This window comes from Typopeltis vanoorti, chromosome 21, assembly GCF_054136105.1.
Source record: "Typopeltis vanoorti isolate ZY-2024b chromosome 21, IOZ_Tvanoo_1.0, whole genome shotgun sequence".
NCBI classification, from domain to species: domain Eukaryota; kingdom Metazoa; phylum Arthropoda; class Arachnida; order Uropygi; family Thelyphonidae; genus Typopeltis; species Typopeltis vanoorti.
Window position 1 is genome coordinate 47,394,906 of NC_143569.1, and position 15,945 is coordinate 47,410,850.

The 15,945-nt window shown below is 34.3% G+C and overlaps 1 protein-coding gene across 1 annotated transcript in view; it reads left to right on the top strand.

Annotated features, from left to right (window-relative positions):
• Positions 1-15,945, top strand: part of Alg9 (alpha-1,2-mannosyltransferase Alg9) — a 246,190-nt gene that overhangs the window by 149,106 nt on the left and 81,139 nt on the right. The window contains exon 11 of the mRNA XM_090410879.1: positions 15,403-15,474. Coding sequence (XP_090267005.1) covers positions 15,403-15,474 — 72 coding nt within the window. The remainder of the gene's footprint in view (positions 1-15,402; positions 15,475-15,945) is intronic.

Below are 15,945 nucleotides of genomic sequence, written 5' to 3' on the forward strand. Positions count from 1 at the left end.
AACTGCCTAAAAAGAAGATCTACAACTAGTGTACTCCCAACAATGACCTATGGTAATGAAATCCGTCGTCAACAAACTAATGAAGATTCTACTACCCCCAGAGCTTACATTTCTTTGCCTTACATTAGTTCCCTCTCCCCAAAACCGGCTAGAATTTTAAAAAAGTTCAACATCAAAACTTGCTTCTCTACTCTTCTTAAACTCGGATCCTTAGTCAGCCAAAAGAAAAACATCACCATCTTCAGTTCCCAGGAGTATGCAGAATTATACTCCTGGACAAACTGAAAAATCAATCTTTCTCCGTCTTGAAGAAAACACAAAAGAGACATCTCTTATAACAGAATCCAAGCCAGTTGCCCTTGCCAGCCACATTTTGTTCTCTATAAACTCTGATGAAGGCTACCAACACCAAATAGACTGGGTTCAAACTTCTAATATTCACAAATGTTATGATGAACTTGAAAGACGTATTCTGGAGTCAAAAGAAATCACCCTCAATTCTTCCCACATGAATAACAACCTTAGCTACAATTTGCCAGATTCGCATAGCTCTGCTGTTCAATGCTGGCGTTCTCGCGAGATCACTTGCACGCATGTAAATGTAGCTAGAACTGAAGCATGGACTCCAATTTGAACTTTACTGTAGTTTTTTTTGACAGCTCTGTTGTTGTAAGTGTGTAATGTTTCTGTCAGTCTTTTTTGTGTATATATCTTTGTACTTTGACACCTGAAGAAGTTGGCTTACCAACGAAACTAGTTGTGTCCATATTAAACTTTTATTCTTAATTATCTCGGTGGTTGTAGTCATTAAAATTACTAAACATATCGGTGTGGCATGTTGACAAATATAAAATTACATTTAAATTAGTTATCAATTACTGGACTAATGAAATCTTGTAGCATATTGTAGTTTCCTCAGGCCAACATCTTTAAATTAATTTGTACTGATTTTCATTGACATATCTCATTTTGACCACCAAAAATTTATAATATTATTAATTTAATTAAATTGATTTTAATAATGTTGGTTTGAAAAAAAAATGGCAGTGAAAAAAATATTTATGCATTGTAACTCACCATAGAAGTCAGCTGACAGGGGAAGCCTCAGAAGAATGCCAGCTTGTCAGCGGAACACTTATTATCACATACACATGCCAAATATTTATATATGCATAGTATGTAATTTAATAAATAAAAACGTATGAATCTCTCAATTCTAAGTACTAGTACCAACAATAATTAATATTTTGAATTTAAAAATGCAGCGCTTTAACAGAGCAATTATAAATTGAAAAAGTTAAACTTAGTTTGTGGATAAACTTATATTGGTTACATGTGACTTTCAATTTTTCATGAAATTACATTGTATACTAAAATATTAATTAAAAAACTTCAATCAGTATCTTCCTATATTTTGGCAATGTTACATTGCCATATTCTGAGAACATAAAACAATGATATGTGCATTCAGGCACTAACCTAACATTGAGGAAATGAGGCTGAAGAAGGCAACCGAAGTTGGTCATAGAATCCTAAAGATGACCCCTAACGGGCTAAATTGGATTGTCTAGGCTGATGTTTTTAGGATGCAAGCTTCCCAAATTTGGGGCCGTCTCATGCACCTGAATTTGTTGAGGTTTGGGAATTTTTTTACAGCTGAGGCTGATTCCAGGAATAGTCTTTCATACTTATATTTGCTGCGGTGTAGTAAAGTGGCTTTCTTTCAGGATATTCTTTGGTGGGTATCTAGTGCATGGTCAGAAAGTCCTTAGTGGCTGTATTCATGAAACCGATGTAGTCTGTGTGTTCGGATATCCTAATATTAACTGTCCTGCCTGTTTGGCCGTAGCAGAACAGTTTACAACTGTGGCTGGTCTTGGTGGAGCGGATAAAAGATGACAATTTCTTATATGGTTTGTAACAGGTAGTCTGGTCATATTTTTTTAGGATTTTCGTTAGCTTTTCAGATATGCCCCAGATATAAGGAATGGTGATAGATTTTTGTGTAATCTCTGTTATGAAGTGGGGGGGAGGGGTTAATTGGTTTTAATATTTTATTAATTTTTTGGGGGTTGTAGCCATTGGCTAAGAAGGTGTTAAGAATATGCTTAAATTCAGTAGTTAGGGCACTGCTGTCTGAACAGATTAATTTAGCCCCATTATATTGGGTGTTTATAATCCCATATTGTTGTGAGGCATGGTGATTACTGGTGAATGTATCTACCTGTATGGGTTGGTTTTCTGTAAACAAAGAAAGCCAGGGATTCATCAGGCTGGTGTCATCATCTCTTTCTTTGTTGTTGTAGTTTTATTGTTGCCCTTTGCCTTTCCTCTTTTTCTGTGCCCTTAAGTGATTTATGTATCGTGTGGGCCCTTTTTTATTTCTTAGATTGCACCTTTCCTATACGATGATCAATTGCCACATCACATGTACTTAGTTAAGCTGATATCTCTTCCTACATTAATTCTTCTATCCCTATAATTAGTTCTATCATTTAAACATTAAGATCCCCACAAAAGCTTAATCTTTTGAAAATCGTTCCTGTTATCATAGATACTTGGGAACTGGTATCCATCAGAACATTGCATGGTACTCCTTTTATCTCACCCCAAATGACCGTCATGGATTTCTTGTGCTGTTCTCCGAGATTCTTTTTCATTTTCCTTGGTCTGTTAGTAGGATGGTAGCGAGTGAACACTATATTGGATTCATGCCGCATATCTCTAGTGGTGTTTCTCTTATTCCTGAAGCAGTTCTTGGCAATATGCCAGAGCCTGTTACAATTATAACACTGGGGGGGGGGGGGGCTCTCTTCTGTTCTTCCAATTGCTATTTTCTTTTTTGTGACTTGAGGTGTCCCTGGAGGGTTTTGCCCTGAGTTCTTCTAGCTGCTTGATGACTGAATCAAGCCATTCAAGTATAGGCTTGTGCAGTTTCTCCACCTCCTGCTTGATCAGCAGATGCAAATCCCCCACGTCAGTGGAGTTTATAAATTTCTTGTTGGTTAGTTTTTCATCCTCTAATTTGTTTACGACTAATGCATTGTTTTTGTTCTCACTTTTCTCCCTTTGGTGTTCATTCAATCTTCCTTTTGAAGTATCCAAGTCCTCTTCTCGCTTTGTGTCCAATTTAGATTCATTTTCTTTTCTTATTGAACGCACTTGGTTGGGGTTTGCGATGGAATGGGGGTCGCCTAGCCTCTCTTCTCTATCCTTTACAGCAAGGTAACACTCTTCTAAATTTTTCACTTGGTTAGACTGTAATAAGTTTAGTTTAATCCTTTATCCAAGTGTGAGCAAACAAAGTTTGTGCCTGAAAGTATCTTCAGGACTGAGCTAAGGTGGTGCAACACCAAGGTAACTCGTGGCAAAGGTGAAGAGAGCTATCATCACTCCTATCTCAGTATCTCCCATAATGCAAAGTACATCTCCTTGCGGATATGTGTAATGCTATGCATTAAGGCAAGGGCCACTACCCAGACTTCTAAATTCTTAATCTTCTTCTTGTAAGCAGTCTCCTTAAACTCTTCTCTTATTCCCAGCCTGAACTGGTGGAACACAGCCCAATCAAGATGGTCTTTATCTTCTTTGGAAATGCTCAGACCATTTGCCAGATTTAATAGTTAGTTATAAAAGTCTGTGACAGTTTCCTTTCTTTCCTCAGCTCATTTTTGCAGCTTTCACAGGTTCGTACACGTCGTACCTTGGAAAACTGGGAAATCAGGGTGTCCTTGAATTTCTTGTATTCCAAAGTGTCTCGGAGAACCTGAGACAAATGCAAGGAACTCTTGGCCCTTCCAACCAGCTTATTCTGCAGTTTGATCAACAGCTGAAAGTCCAACCAGTTTCCAATATTCCTTAGCTCTTTGACAAAATTAAAGAAAGACATTATCGTTGTTGTCTCCAGAGAATTGTGGTATGATAAGATGAGGGTTAATAGTTCTGAACTCCCTGTCACCCATCGTGGTGTTACTAGTAGGGTCAGAATTTATACTATCCACATTCATGATTTACAATAGAATTGATAATTGCTAAATATTTCACACTTCTACCACCTTGATCTTTGTTCAAAACTGTCTCAATCTACACTTATGTAATTTAATTATTGTGGATTATATCCTGTCAGCTGCACCATTTTGTTATATCTCTTTCTTTGTTTATCTTATATTGTTTCCCTTTGACTTTCCTCTTTTTCTGTGCCCTTAAGTGATTTGTGTATCGTGTGGCCCCTTTTTATTTCTTAGTTGTGCCTTTGCTATATGATGATCAATTGTCACATCACATGTACATACTTAGTTAAGTATGTACATATGATGCATTAATTTTTTCTGCATTAATTCTTCTATTCCTATAATTAGTTCTATCATTTAATCGTTAAGGTTCCCACAAAAATGGCAACTCTGCTGGTGAATATGCCTGTGAATGAGGCCAATTCACGAATGCAGATATCTGTCTCCTATGCCAAAAGAAATCAGGAAAATTTATTTTATGTATGACTGTGCCACCTGAGTTCTTCACATAAAGCATTGGAGATATGTCCTAGCACCTGTGGGATACAGCTAATTCTAATTGTGGGCTTAATTAATGATCATTCATGGCAATTCCCCAAATTCTTAGCATACAGGTTTGGAGTTTTTTGCGAGGCAGTGCATTGTACAAAGATCAGGCAATAGTCTCTATTATGCAAACAAAACACATTTATTGCAACTTAAAGTAATTATACACTTTTCATACAACTTCTTTCTTAATCTTATCTTGAATTTCAATTACCGTCTAACAATATTAAGCTTGCCATTTACAGTGAGAGGAGATTCTCATATTCTGCAATTCTAGCTGACACTAATTCTAACTTATGTTATGCTAACATTTCGATTTCAAACCTTGCTATCTGCAACAGTACTATTAACCTAGTAACATTACGTCCAGTGGACTCACAATCATCCTTCTGCACTTAACTATTGATACAAAAATCTACTCACAGGTCCTTAGTAACACATATAGTCCTATCAGCACATGAGATCCTTAGCTGTTTCTGCCGATTCTTCCAATCCATTCTGTGTACTGGATTTCCTCGTTCAGTGCTCAGTAACCATCCTTCCATAATTCACTTGTGGCAGTAGTGGCGTGGCACATTTTCGCCGATGGAACTAGGTCAAACGAAGGCATCTCGCTTTTGGTGCATGAGGCAAGTTCCCTTACTTGCTACACATCGAGGACACTTTCAGTGCTCCTCCAGGGCTCCCAGTTTCCCACGGGTTGCATACTGACGAGTTCAATCAGGCCTACAGACTGCAGCTAGAAGACTATGAGAAAAAGAGGGAGGACCTCATTTTTTAAAGTCTCCTATATACGGTTCTTTGGGAGTTCCCTGTTTCAGGGTCAGAGACCCCCTAAACAACCTGTGATCACTCTGACGTCAGTGGTCTTGAGTGTAGGTGGGAAAACTTAATTGTTCGAATGACCCTCAGCGCTATTGTTTTGCTTACAAGTCCCAGACATAATCCACTGTAATCCTTTTTACTTGAGGCAGAACTATTTCAACACTAGACTAATTTTTACAATATCACTCCTGGATTTACATAAAGTGCACAGTCTTGAATATTTATACTATTTTAATAATTTTATGAACAGTTCAGTGTTACTCCTTTTTGCCAGATACCTGTTTGGATTTACAATCAGTATGGCAATGTGTAGTTTTATTACATTTACAACATTTACGACCTCTGTAAAAGTTGATGCCAAAAAAGTTTAAGGCCTTCTACTGCATTGACTTTTACACTGGCATGTAATCAGAGTGTCTAGGAAAGGGTGACTATTGTTGTTTTCCTTTTCCAAGGTGAACTGGATTCTAGGGTGTTGAATGTTTTCATTTGTTAAGAACTTGTGGAGTGTATCTAAGCCATGTGGCCAAATAGCAAACACATTAACCACGTAGCATAGCCAAACAGTAGGTTTTTGTGGGGCTGAGTTTAAGGCCTTTTCTTCAAGGGTGTCCATAAAGAAGTTGGCCAAGGGTGGAGAGAATGGAGAACTCATGGCTGTCCCCTCTATCTGTTTCTAGAATTTTCCTTGCCAAATGAGGTAGCCTGAGTTCATGTTGAACAGAAATAGGGCTAAAATATCAGGAAGAAATTGGCTTGGATGAGATCTAAGGTATCTTAGAATGGGACATTTGTGAATAAGGAGGAGACATCAAAACTGACCATTATGTCATTGTGTTGGAGTGAGAGGTTTTCTATACTGGCTTAAAAGTGGGCTGAGTTTTTTATGTGTGAAGGTGTGTTGCCAGTATAATGTTGAGCACTTTGGGGACAAGTTACTTTTCTTATCAATTAGAAACAGCTCAACTTCCTTTCGGAGTTCATATAACCTCTTGAGAAGTTTACCACAGGACAGCCAACGAACTTCTGAAAGGAAAAGAAGATTTTGATTATCAGAACCCATTTCATCGCACAATGCTTTTAACTTTTAATTTTAAAAGCTGTTAAAAGTTATTAAATTTTAACAGCTTTTAAAATTTAATAACTTTTAAATATAATTATTTAAATTTATATAATTTAAATAATTACATAAAATGATTATATAATTAATCATTTTAACAGATTGAGATAGGACTTCATTAAGCTCAGGTGCGATTTTTTGGAGGGCAGGTTTTGGTTATGAATGTAGCAATGCATTGACAATAAGTTATTGCCTGCAATATCCTTAATTTTAGTGACTAAACCTGAATTTCTACCTGTAAGATGGGCAGCGTCGTCAGTACAAATTCCAACACAATTTTTCCATTCAAGACCTTTCTCTTCAATGAAACCGTTTAAAACTTTGAAATTTTCATTGCTGGTAGTGTGTGTGTAGGTAATTAAGTAATTCAAGAACACTTAAAATGTCTTCCTTCATGTCACTTTCATCATGCTCAGTATATCGTACGTGCATAAGTAAAGTGCTGTTGTTCTGAATATCTGTAGATTCATCCAGGCTGTAATGCATTTTTTAATTTTTTTAATGAGTTGCATTTCTGTATCTTCTGCCATATCAGATGTCCACCTTTCAACTGTATCATTCGTCAATGAGATGTCTTTCATTTTACTTGCTGCAGCAATCAAAGAAGACTTAATGAGTTCTTCGCCAATGGAATACTTTTTTTTTTAATTTTAGCTATCTGTAATGATATTAAATAGGATGCCGTCAGAAGTGAAGTGTCAGTGGTTGAAGCCTGGAAAATAATTTTCTTTTCCATTTTAAGTGCTTCTCTTTTATGCATAAAGAATTCAATGAGTTCGTTGACTAGATTGGAATGTTTTGTGTTGAGATGTCTGGTAAGTCGCAGTGGCTTCATAGCTTCATTTCCCAAAAAGTAGCACAAATGAACAACCTCAATGTGTCATTTGTGCTACTGACATTGAGATCATGGCAATTGGTGAGTGTGAGGGCATTGTATGAAACCAAAGTTTAAATAGCCGTCATTAATGAATGCAGACTTTTTCTTCTGTGTGCTGGTAGTTTTCCCCTCCTTGTGTACATCCTGGCCATCGCTCTGTAGGCTTGAGGTGGATGAATCACTATTTGTTGCATCACAAATACCTTCAATAAGAGATTTCTTAACACCAAAATTAAATAAAGTCCTTTGTCTCTTATTCACATTAAAATTTAAATCTGTAGGCTTATTACTTTTAAAAAATCAAGGCACTCGGGATTTCAAAACAAGCACTTACACACTTCAATGCGAACTTGCGAAGAAACAGTATTCGGTATTACTAGATTTGAGAACCGGATATAGACTGCCTTGATCTTCAATTTCAATGGAAAAATTTTCTTTATACGTCCTTGCTGATTAGTCACTGACATTTGCAACATTGATTTTATTTCATTCAGTTTTGAGAATGGAGGATATGCTGCCCATTATTGTAATCAGCTTGCAGGCAATTTTTATGACTAGTCATAAATAGTGGTATTCCCTTTCCTGAATGTTGAAAGATTTTAGTGTCTGAAAATTCTTGATCATTATGAATATTTCCATGTTTAAAAATACATGGCTTGGTTAGTAACATTTGCTACACAAATGTTATTTAGGCTTTCTGGGTTCTGAGCTTGTTGACGCATTCACAAATATTATTCTCCTCAGAATATTTCCACTATAAAATATTTATTCATGAAAAATGCTTAGAAAACTAAAATGACAGATTCCAGGAGAACCTCTTGCAGTCCAGTATAATTGATGCCAGGGCTCGGTATTGAGCCACAGCCTGGCAGTTGAGAAACACTGATGTAAAGTATATGTACTGCTTAATGTCTTTTTGTGTGTGTGGGGGGGGTGTATGTAGGTAGTAACTGTGTATAGCATTGCCCAGGCTGCTCTGTATAACATCTATTCATAAAGTTCTACTTCTAATCTGGATTATCGTTAAATATTTTTACAACTTGAATAACAAATTAGCAATAGCTGGTTCTCACTATACACTCTACATTAACTAATTATCGGAAATCCTGACCAAAGTGCCGTAGTTAGAAAGTTATGCTGAAACAAAATTGTAATAACAAACTGTTCACTATAACAAATATTCATATGGTTAATATAGGAAACATATTGACCCAGAAACATTCATCATCATGGAAGATGAAAGAGAAGTAGAGAAAGAGAGAGACAGAGAGTATGGAACTTGTGTTTTATCTAAAGCTTGTGAGAGATGAAGAGTTGGATGGTATGAAAGAGAATAAAAGTGATTATGTAAGTATATGTACCAGTTTCATAAGTTTTGGAACAAAGGGAAAAATTAGTAACTCAAAAACTGTATGATAAATTTTTATGCAATATGGAGAAAAGTGGTGTGATATTGACACCCACAAAAATTGTAAATAAATGGTTTAATTTAATAACAAATGGGTTATTAAATGGATTCCTCAGAGAAATTAAAAATCTCGATTTACAGAAAAGCTATCCACACCAACAAATATCCCGGTGTTTACCAGATTTGGTGCAACTATGATATACCATACTTTGGCCAAACAGAGAAATCGATCGAGTTAGGCATTGAAGAACATAAGAGAGACCTCAGTTACAGGAGAACGCCAGCCACTGCTTTGTCTAGTCATGTTCTGTTCTCGGCTGATTCTAATGAAGAAAACTTTAGCCATACAATCCTATGGGACAAGTCTAATAACATCTTCCATTGCCACGATGAATTAGAAAGAAAGATAATAGAATCAAAAGAAATCATTCTCAACCCACTACATCTCAACAGCAACCTGAGTTACAACCTTTCAGACTGTCGTTGTACTATGATCAAATACTGCCGTTCGTGAGATGCTATACGCATGCATACACCCAACAACGAAGCCAATGAGAGAACAGTTTTGAATGTGCAGACTTCAACGTTGAATATATACACACTAACTTTCTGTGATGTTTACAATTGTTTCCTCTGTTTTACTGGTTATTTCTTTTTTAATATGCACCTGAAGAAGGTTGATACAAGCTGAAACTAGTCATTGCTAATAAACTTTGTTTTCATTTTTCTCGGTTTCTAGTCATTCAATTTTTTTTAAATGTATATAACCGAGTAAATCAATCTTCCTACATATATATATATATATATATATATATATATATATATGAATATTAATATATATATATATGTATATATATGAATATGTATGAATATTAATATATATATATATATATATGAAATTTAAATGACTATAACACCGAGAATAAAAAAGAATAAGGTTTAATTGTGAGACACTACTAGTTTCGTTGAAAAAAATCAACTTCCTCAGGTGTCCAATACAGAGCTATATATAAATTATATATAGCTCACGTACATAGCTTACTTCAATTGGAATTTCAGCATGTATTCTTTTTTAAACTGTACTTCAGTTTTTTACATTCGATCTGTTGTTGTTATTTTACAATGTTTCTGTTATTTTTTATATAATATGAACTCTGATATATATATATGTGTGTGTATGTGTGTGTGTATATATATATATATATACACACATGCATATACATATATTCTTTTTTAAACTGTACTTCAGTTTTTTACATTCGATCTGTTGTTATTCTACAATGTTTCTGTTATTTTTTATATAATATGAACTCTGATATGTGTGTGTGTGTGTGTGTGTGTGTGTGTGTGTGTGTGTGTGTGTGTGTGTGTGTGTGTGTGTGTGTGTGTGTGTGTGTGTATATTCTTTTTTAAACTGTACTTCAGTTTTTTACATTAGATCTGTTGTTGTTTCTGTTTTTTATATAATATGAACTCCGATATATGTATATATATATATATATTAAAGATACTAAGCAATTTTATAAGCTAGGTTTTAATCCTTTTTCCAAAGTAAGCAAACAGACAAGTAAGTCAAGTTTGCACCTGCACGTAGTGCAAGTCTGAGGCAACTCGTGGTAAAGGTGGAGTAAGCTCCGATCACGTTCCTTGGTATTTTCCTCTAATGCAAAGCACATCCCCTTGCGGAGATGTATGGTGCTATGTATTAAAAGCAAGGGCCACTACCCAGAACGGTTTCGACCTTTATTGAGGTCTCATCAGTGGGAGGCAGACCTAAAAATGCCAAGGTTAAAGTAATGCAGAGCTTATAAATTTTACCTAAACAAGTTGCCACAAGGTGTTTTGACCTTATTAAATAAAAATCTTAGGATGGGAGTAAGATGTAGAGAGTTTTTTTACTTTGGATATATAGTATATTAAAGATACCAAGCAATTTTATAAGCTAGGTTTTAATCCTTTTTCCCAAGTAAGCAAACAGACAAGTAAGTCAAGTTTGCGCCTGCACGTAGTGCAAGTCTGAGGCAACTCATGGTAAAGGTGGAGTAAGCTCTGATCACTTTCCTTATTTTCCCCCTAATGTAAAGCACATTCCCTTGTGGAGATGTATGATGGTATGTATTAAAGGCAAGGGGATGTGCTTTGCATTAGGGGGAAAATACTAAGGAAAGTGATCGGAGCTTACTCCACCTTTACCATGAGTTGCCTCAGACTTGCACTACATGCAGGTGCAAACTTGACTGACTTGTCTATTTGCTTACTTGGGAAAAAGGATTAAAACCTAGCTTATAAAATTGCTTAGTATCTTTAATATACTATATATCCAAGGTAAAAAAACTCTCTACATATATATATATATATATAATTTATCTGCTCTGCATAGGTTACAAAGAACCAACAATTGTTTAAAATTTACTTGAACTTTGCTTGGAGTGCAGTTCTGATGAATTGCTATGATGTTATTTCTTGACCTATGTCCCCCCCCCCACTATGAGTTAAATTTATTTCAGTTCTATGCACAGCTATCTTGAGTTGAACACTTTAATCTGAAATCAGTAATAGCATAGAATAACTTTCATGCATCATCCTCTAATGTTATGCCTCTTTTTAAATTTATCTTTATTAAAGACAAACCTGGTGAGCATTTTGGTGTTTAAAAACTGAAATGAATATTAAAAAAGATGATCGTCATCATTTCATCTTTACTCTTTCTACATTTTCCAAAACACAAGTTGGATCCATTATCATATGCTAGAGTTTACTAGGTGCCTTGCTCTTGTGGCCTCATACTTTGCTCAAGTAGAAAGCTCAGTATATGTTTCTTCCCTTACATGAACCCACCTACAAAAGGTTGTAAACATATAGCACATAATTACTGTGGTTGGCTAAATAATTAGATAATCCAGGAATCCTATTCTAGAAACCATACATGGTATTTTTTTAAAATGTTCAGGCTATAATAAGGAATCTGGTGAGCTTGAAAATGTTAAAGTCTTCCATAGAAGTTTTGTCTTATTATGCTATACAAAGTGTGCTATGAATTTCTGATTTCTGGAATGAATTTAAAGAAATTAATGCTTTCAACTTTCCCATTTTTGGGGAAATGATTCTGATAAATATCCAACATTATTGCTGTTTACTGTTTAATTTTGATTGGTCCCTAATGTTGTTTTAGACTAAGCCTTTAATCTCCCTTGGATGAAATTTCTCACATGTACTATAAATCTCTCTCTCTCTACTGTATTTAGAAATATAATGAAATGACTTGTTTTTTTTTTCTTGTATTTGCCGCATTGTATCTTCAGAGGATGAGATATTTTTCACTGCAGAATCTGGTACATATTTTATTAAATAGAATTATACTATGAAATGACTGCTTTCTCACAGGAATAAGTCAAAATCTAATAGTATTTTTCTGGATCCTATGATGTTATTATAGAAACCAGTAAGAATATGAGATTAATAACTTAAGTTGATTATGACTTCTCTTATTTCCTTTATCTATCTGCTGTCATTTACTCAAAAACATTGCTTCTCTTCTTTCTTTCCTCTATCTATCTGCGATCATCTACATTTATTCACAAACTATTTGTGAACTGTCTGAATGATGTAGAAAATCTCAAATGCAATTCAAACCGATTTCAAGTTCATATATATAATTATAATATGTGTGTGTGCATGTACATTTTCATCTTTATTTGCTTTTGAAAATTTAATTGCATAAATTGTTTTCTTTCTGCTCTAATTACTGTATTATAAACAAATTATTGCCATGTATTTCATGCAATTGAAAATGAAAGAGGATATTAGGGCAAATGTATTTAATTAGGTACTGTGTTTGGTGCTGTAATAAAATTGTTTTGCTTGCATGTATACAATATAGTGTCTGTGGAAAATTAGGCTTTTTTTCATTACGTATGGTCATTTTCATTCCAGTTGTCTTTGATCACAATAATTTTTGCCAAATATAGTACGTACTATAAATCTCTTCCTCTCTCTACTGTATTTAGCAATACAATAAAATTACTTGTTTTTTCTTGTATTTGCCACATTGTAGCTTTAGAGGATGAGATATTTTTTACTATTCATATTCATTCCATTCTTTGGAAAGAATAGACATAGTTCATCTATTCCTGAATAATGGGCCAAGGTTAAGATAATTCCAGGAACCTGTTAGAGACCAGATATGATACCTTTTTTCAAATGACTTCAGTCTTCCGTTAAGTAAGGTAGTTGTCTTACACTGAGTGATAGAAATCATCTGCCATCTAAAATATAAATGCCAAATTTGAATTACACTAGTTCCTAAATTTAAGAAGTATATACTTCAGGGATAATTATTTTATGAATTATGCTTGAAATCATTTCAAGATGTTTTAATCACCTTATTATATAGGGATATGATGGTTCTGTACTTTCCATATGGAATTTACAGTCAGTAAAATCACACCAAGAGAAACCATAGCCCTAGCATAAGCTTCTTCGAGTGTTCCTTTAAGCTACACTGCTGATTGCACTTAGGAACGTGTCATACTTGTTTTTTTATAATAGCTTGTTGAATGATAAATAAATATGCTATTTATTAACCATGATTTAATTCTGAAAATGATCACATGTCTATAGAAGAAAAGTGAACTATATTACAAGTCTCAGTAGTTGCACAAGTTAACAGTTCTCCACTCATTATAGACCTTTATTTTTAATTTTATGTAATTCTGAATAACATTCTCCCAATATTTTAAGTCCAAAATGCCAAGAAATTATATTGTTGGTTTCTTCCTTTATCAGAGTGTAAGCAAACAAAGTTTGCACATGAAGTAACTTAAAAACTGGACTACTTGTTTATAGAGGCTATGACTTCACATCAGTTGTCTTAGTATCCCATAATGCAAAGTACATATCCTTACAGACATGTATAATGTTATGCAATATGGGAAGGGCCACTATCCAGACCAGTTTCAACCTTTATTGAGGTCTCATCAATAGGATCCAGAAGAGATACCAAAGTTGAAGCAATGCAGAAGTCATATATTTCCCATATACAAGTAGTCAGAAAGTAGGTATCACACCTTATTACTAAAATATTCTGGATTAGAGCTAGTTGTTGAAAGTTTTTTCACTTGGTTATGATAATGAACAGCATATTTTTCTATCCACTGCATGGTGAAGGCCTTTCCCATTGAGGGAGGTTTGGGTCTACTACTCCCATGGCGACCCAGTCTATATTGGGAGAGTGTATCTATACTTTGGTGAACGAATGTATTAATTACAAAATGTTTACTTTTGTAAAAATAATCATATTAAAAATTCTGAATATTTTTACGTATTAATTTTGCTTGTTAGTTTTTGTTTTCATACACGCAGTGTCTGCACTTGCGATGTGCTCGTTATGAAATTATTATATTAGGAGTAACATGTAAAGAAGTAAAAATATTGAAGTACTTACTAAACTGATTATTTGTATTATTTATAAGAAAGTTTGTTGTATTTTTAAATGTTGAATTTTGTGTTTGTGAAAGACTTTCTTCAGCGCTGGTGGATACAGCGAGTCAGCCATATTATTACAATGCGTAGTTTCTGACGTTGTTGAAGTGCGCATGCTCCCGGAGTGAACTTGATGTTTGATTGACAGCTGACAAGAAAAGCGTTGCGTATCCAAGTTACAGTGGTAAACAAGAGAGCGTTCGGAAAGTTTTTTAGAACACTGGCCGAGGAATATTCAAGTTGGGAGGAACTTGATTTTTTTGTGTGCGGCAGTTAAAAGGAAATTTCATATTGTATTCCGAAAAAGGAATAGTGGAAATAATATGTTTCAAGAAGGAATAAGTAAAGAAAAAGGAAATCTTGAAACTAAGTTTTTATAAACTGGCCAAGATATATTCAAGTAGGAAGGAACTTGATTTTTTTGTGTGCGGCAGTCAAAAGGAAATTTCATATTGTATTCCGAAAAAGGAATAGTGGAAATAATATGTTTCAAGAAGGAATAAGTAAAGAAAAAGGAAATCTTGAAACTAAGTTTTTATAAACTGGCCAAGATATATTCAAGTAGGAAGGAGCTTGATTTTGTTTTGTGTGAGGCAGTAAAAAAGAATTTTAAAGGGATCCTGAAAATGAAGTACAGAACCTTGTAACTTCTGGAAAAGAGCCTTAACAGAAAGAGAAAAAGACTATGAACATTTTTTTTGTGATTGTGAAAGAAAAAGTGTTTAGTCTTAAGAGTAAGTTTATATTTTTAAATAAGGCCTTGGATCCATATAATCTGTAGTTATAGTTATGTATTTTTACTAGAAGTGTATATATGTTGTTTTAAGTTTTATTAAATGTGTTTATTTTGTACTTGGTATTGAGTCAATGATTAGTTGGATTCTGAAAGAGTGAGTTAAAGTCATTGCACCAATTGGAGTGAACTCTTTGTGCAAATATAATAACATATAGGGACACTCGGAGTCAAAAATAAAAATAATTGTTAGTAAATGAAATATTATATATAATACACATTATAAATAACACTTTCCTAATCTGAAGGGGAGGGGAAGAAATGCATATTTTAATGTTGAAAATTTTCGTGCATCATCCTCTAATGTTATGTTTCTTTTTTAAACTTATCTTTTCTTAATAGGAAGAAAGATTTTTATTTCCTATTTACCCATTGATTTGCCTTAGTGGATCTGTCACTCTGGATGCTGTTCAAGTAAGTTGAACTTTAGGGGGTGAAAAATTCATATTTATTTTGTAGAAGTAATGAAATAATTTTGGTTGATTTGTGTGGTGGAGACAGAGTTGTAGAGTAGGTGCCCTCCCTCAATGAGTCTTTGGACTCCCTGGAGGTGTCAAGTAATAATAATAATTTCATTAGTTTTATTTCTGAGTAGGTTTAGTTATTTCTTCCTTCTATGCTTAGTCAAAATAAGTATACTCATTTTGACTAAGTTTCTAACCATTGTGGTGACCAAATGGTGTTTTACATTCTGACTTTCGAGGAAAACTGATTATACCATGTTAAATGGAAAGTTTGTACTCACAAAATTGATCTTGTAAAATTATTAACACATAGAAATAACTGATTCAATAAGAAATGGCAAAGCTTACAATATCAAAAACATCCCTCCCTCTTTTAAATCTTAGTTGTCTATTTAAATCATAAAGACCAATGATATGTGTA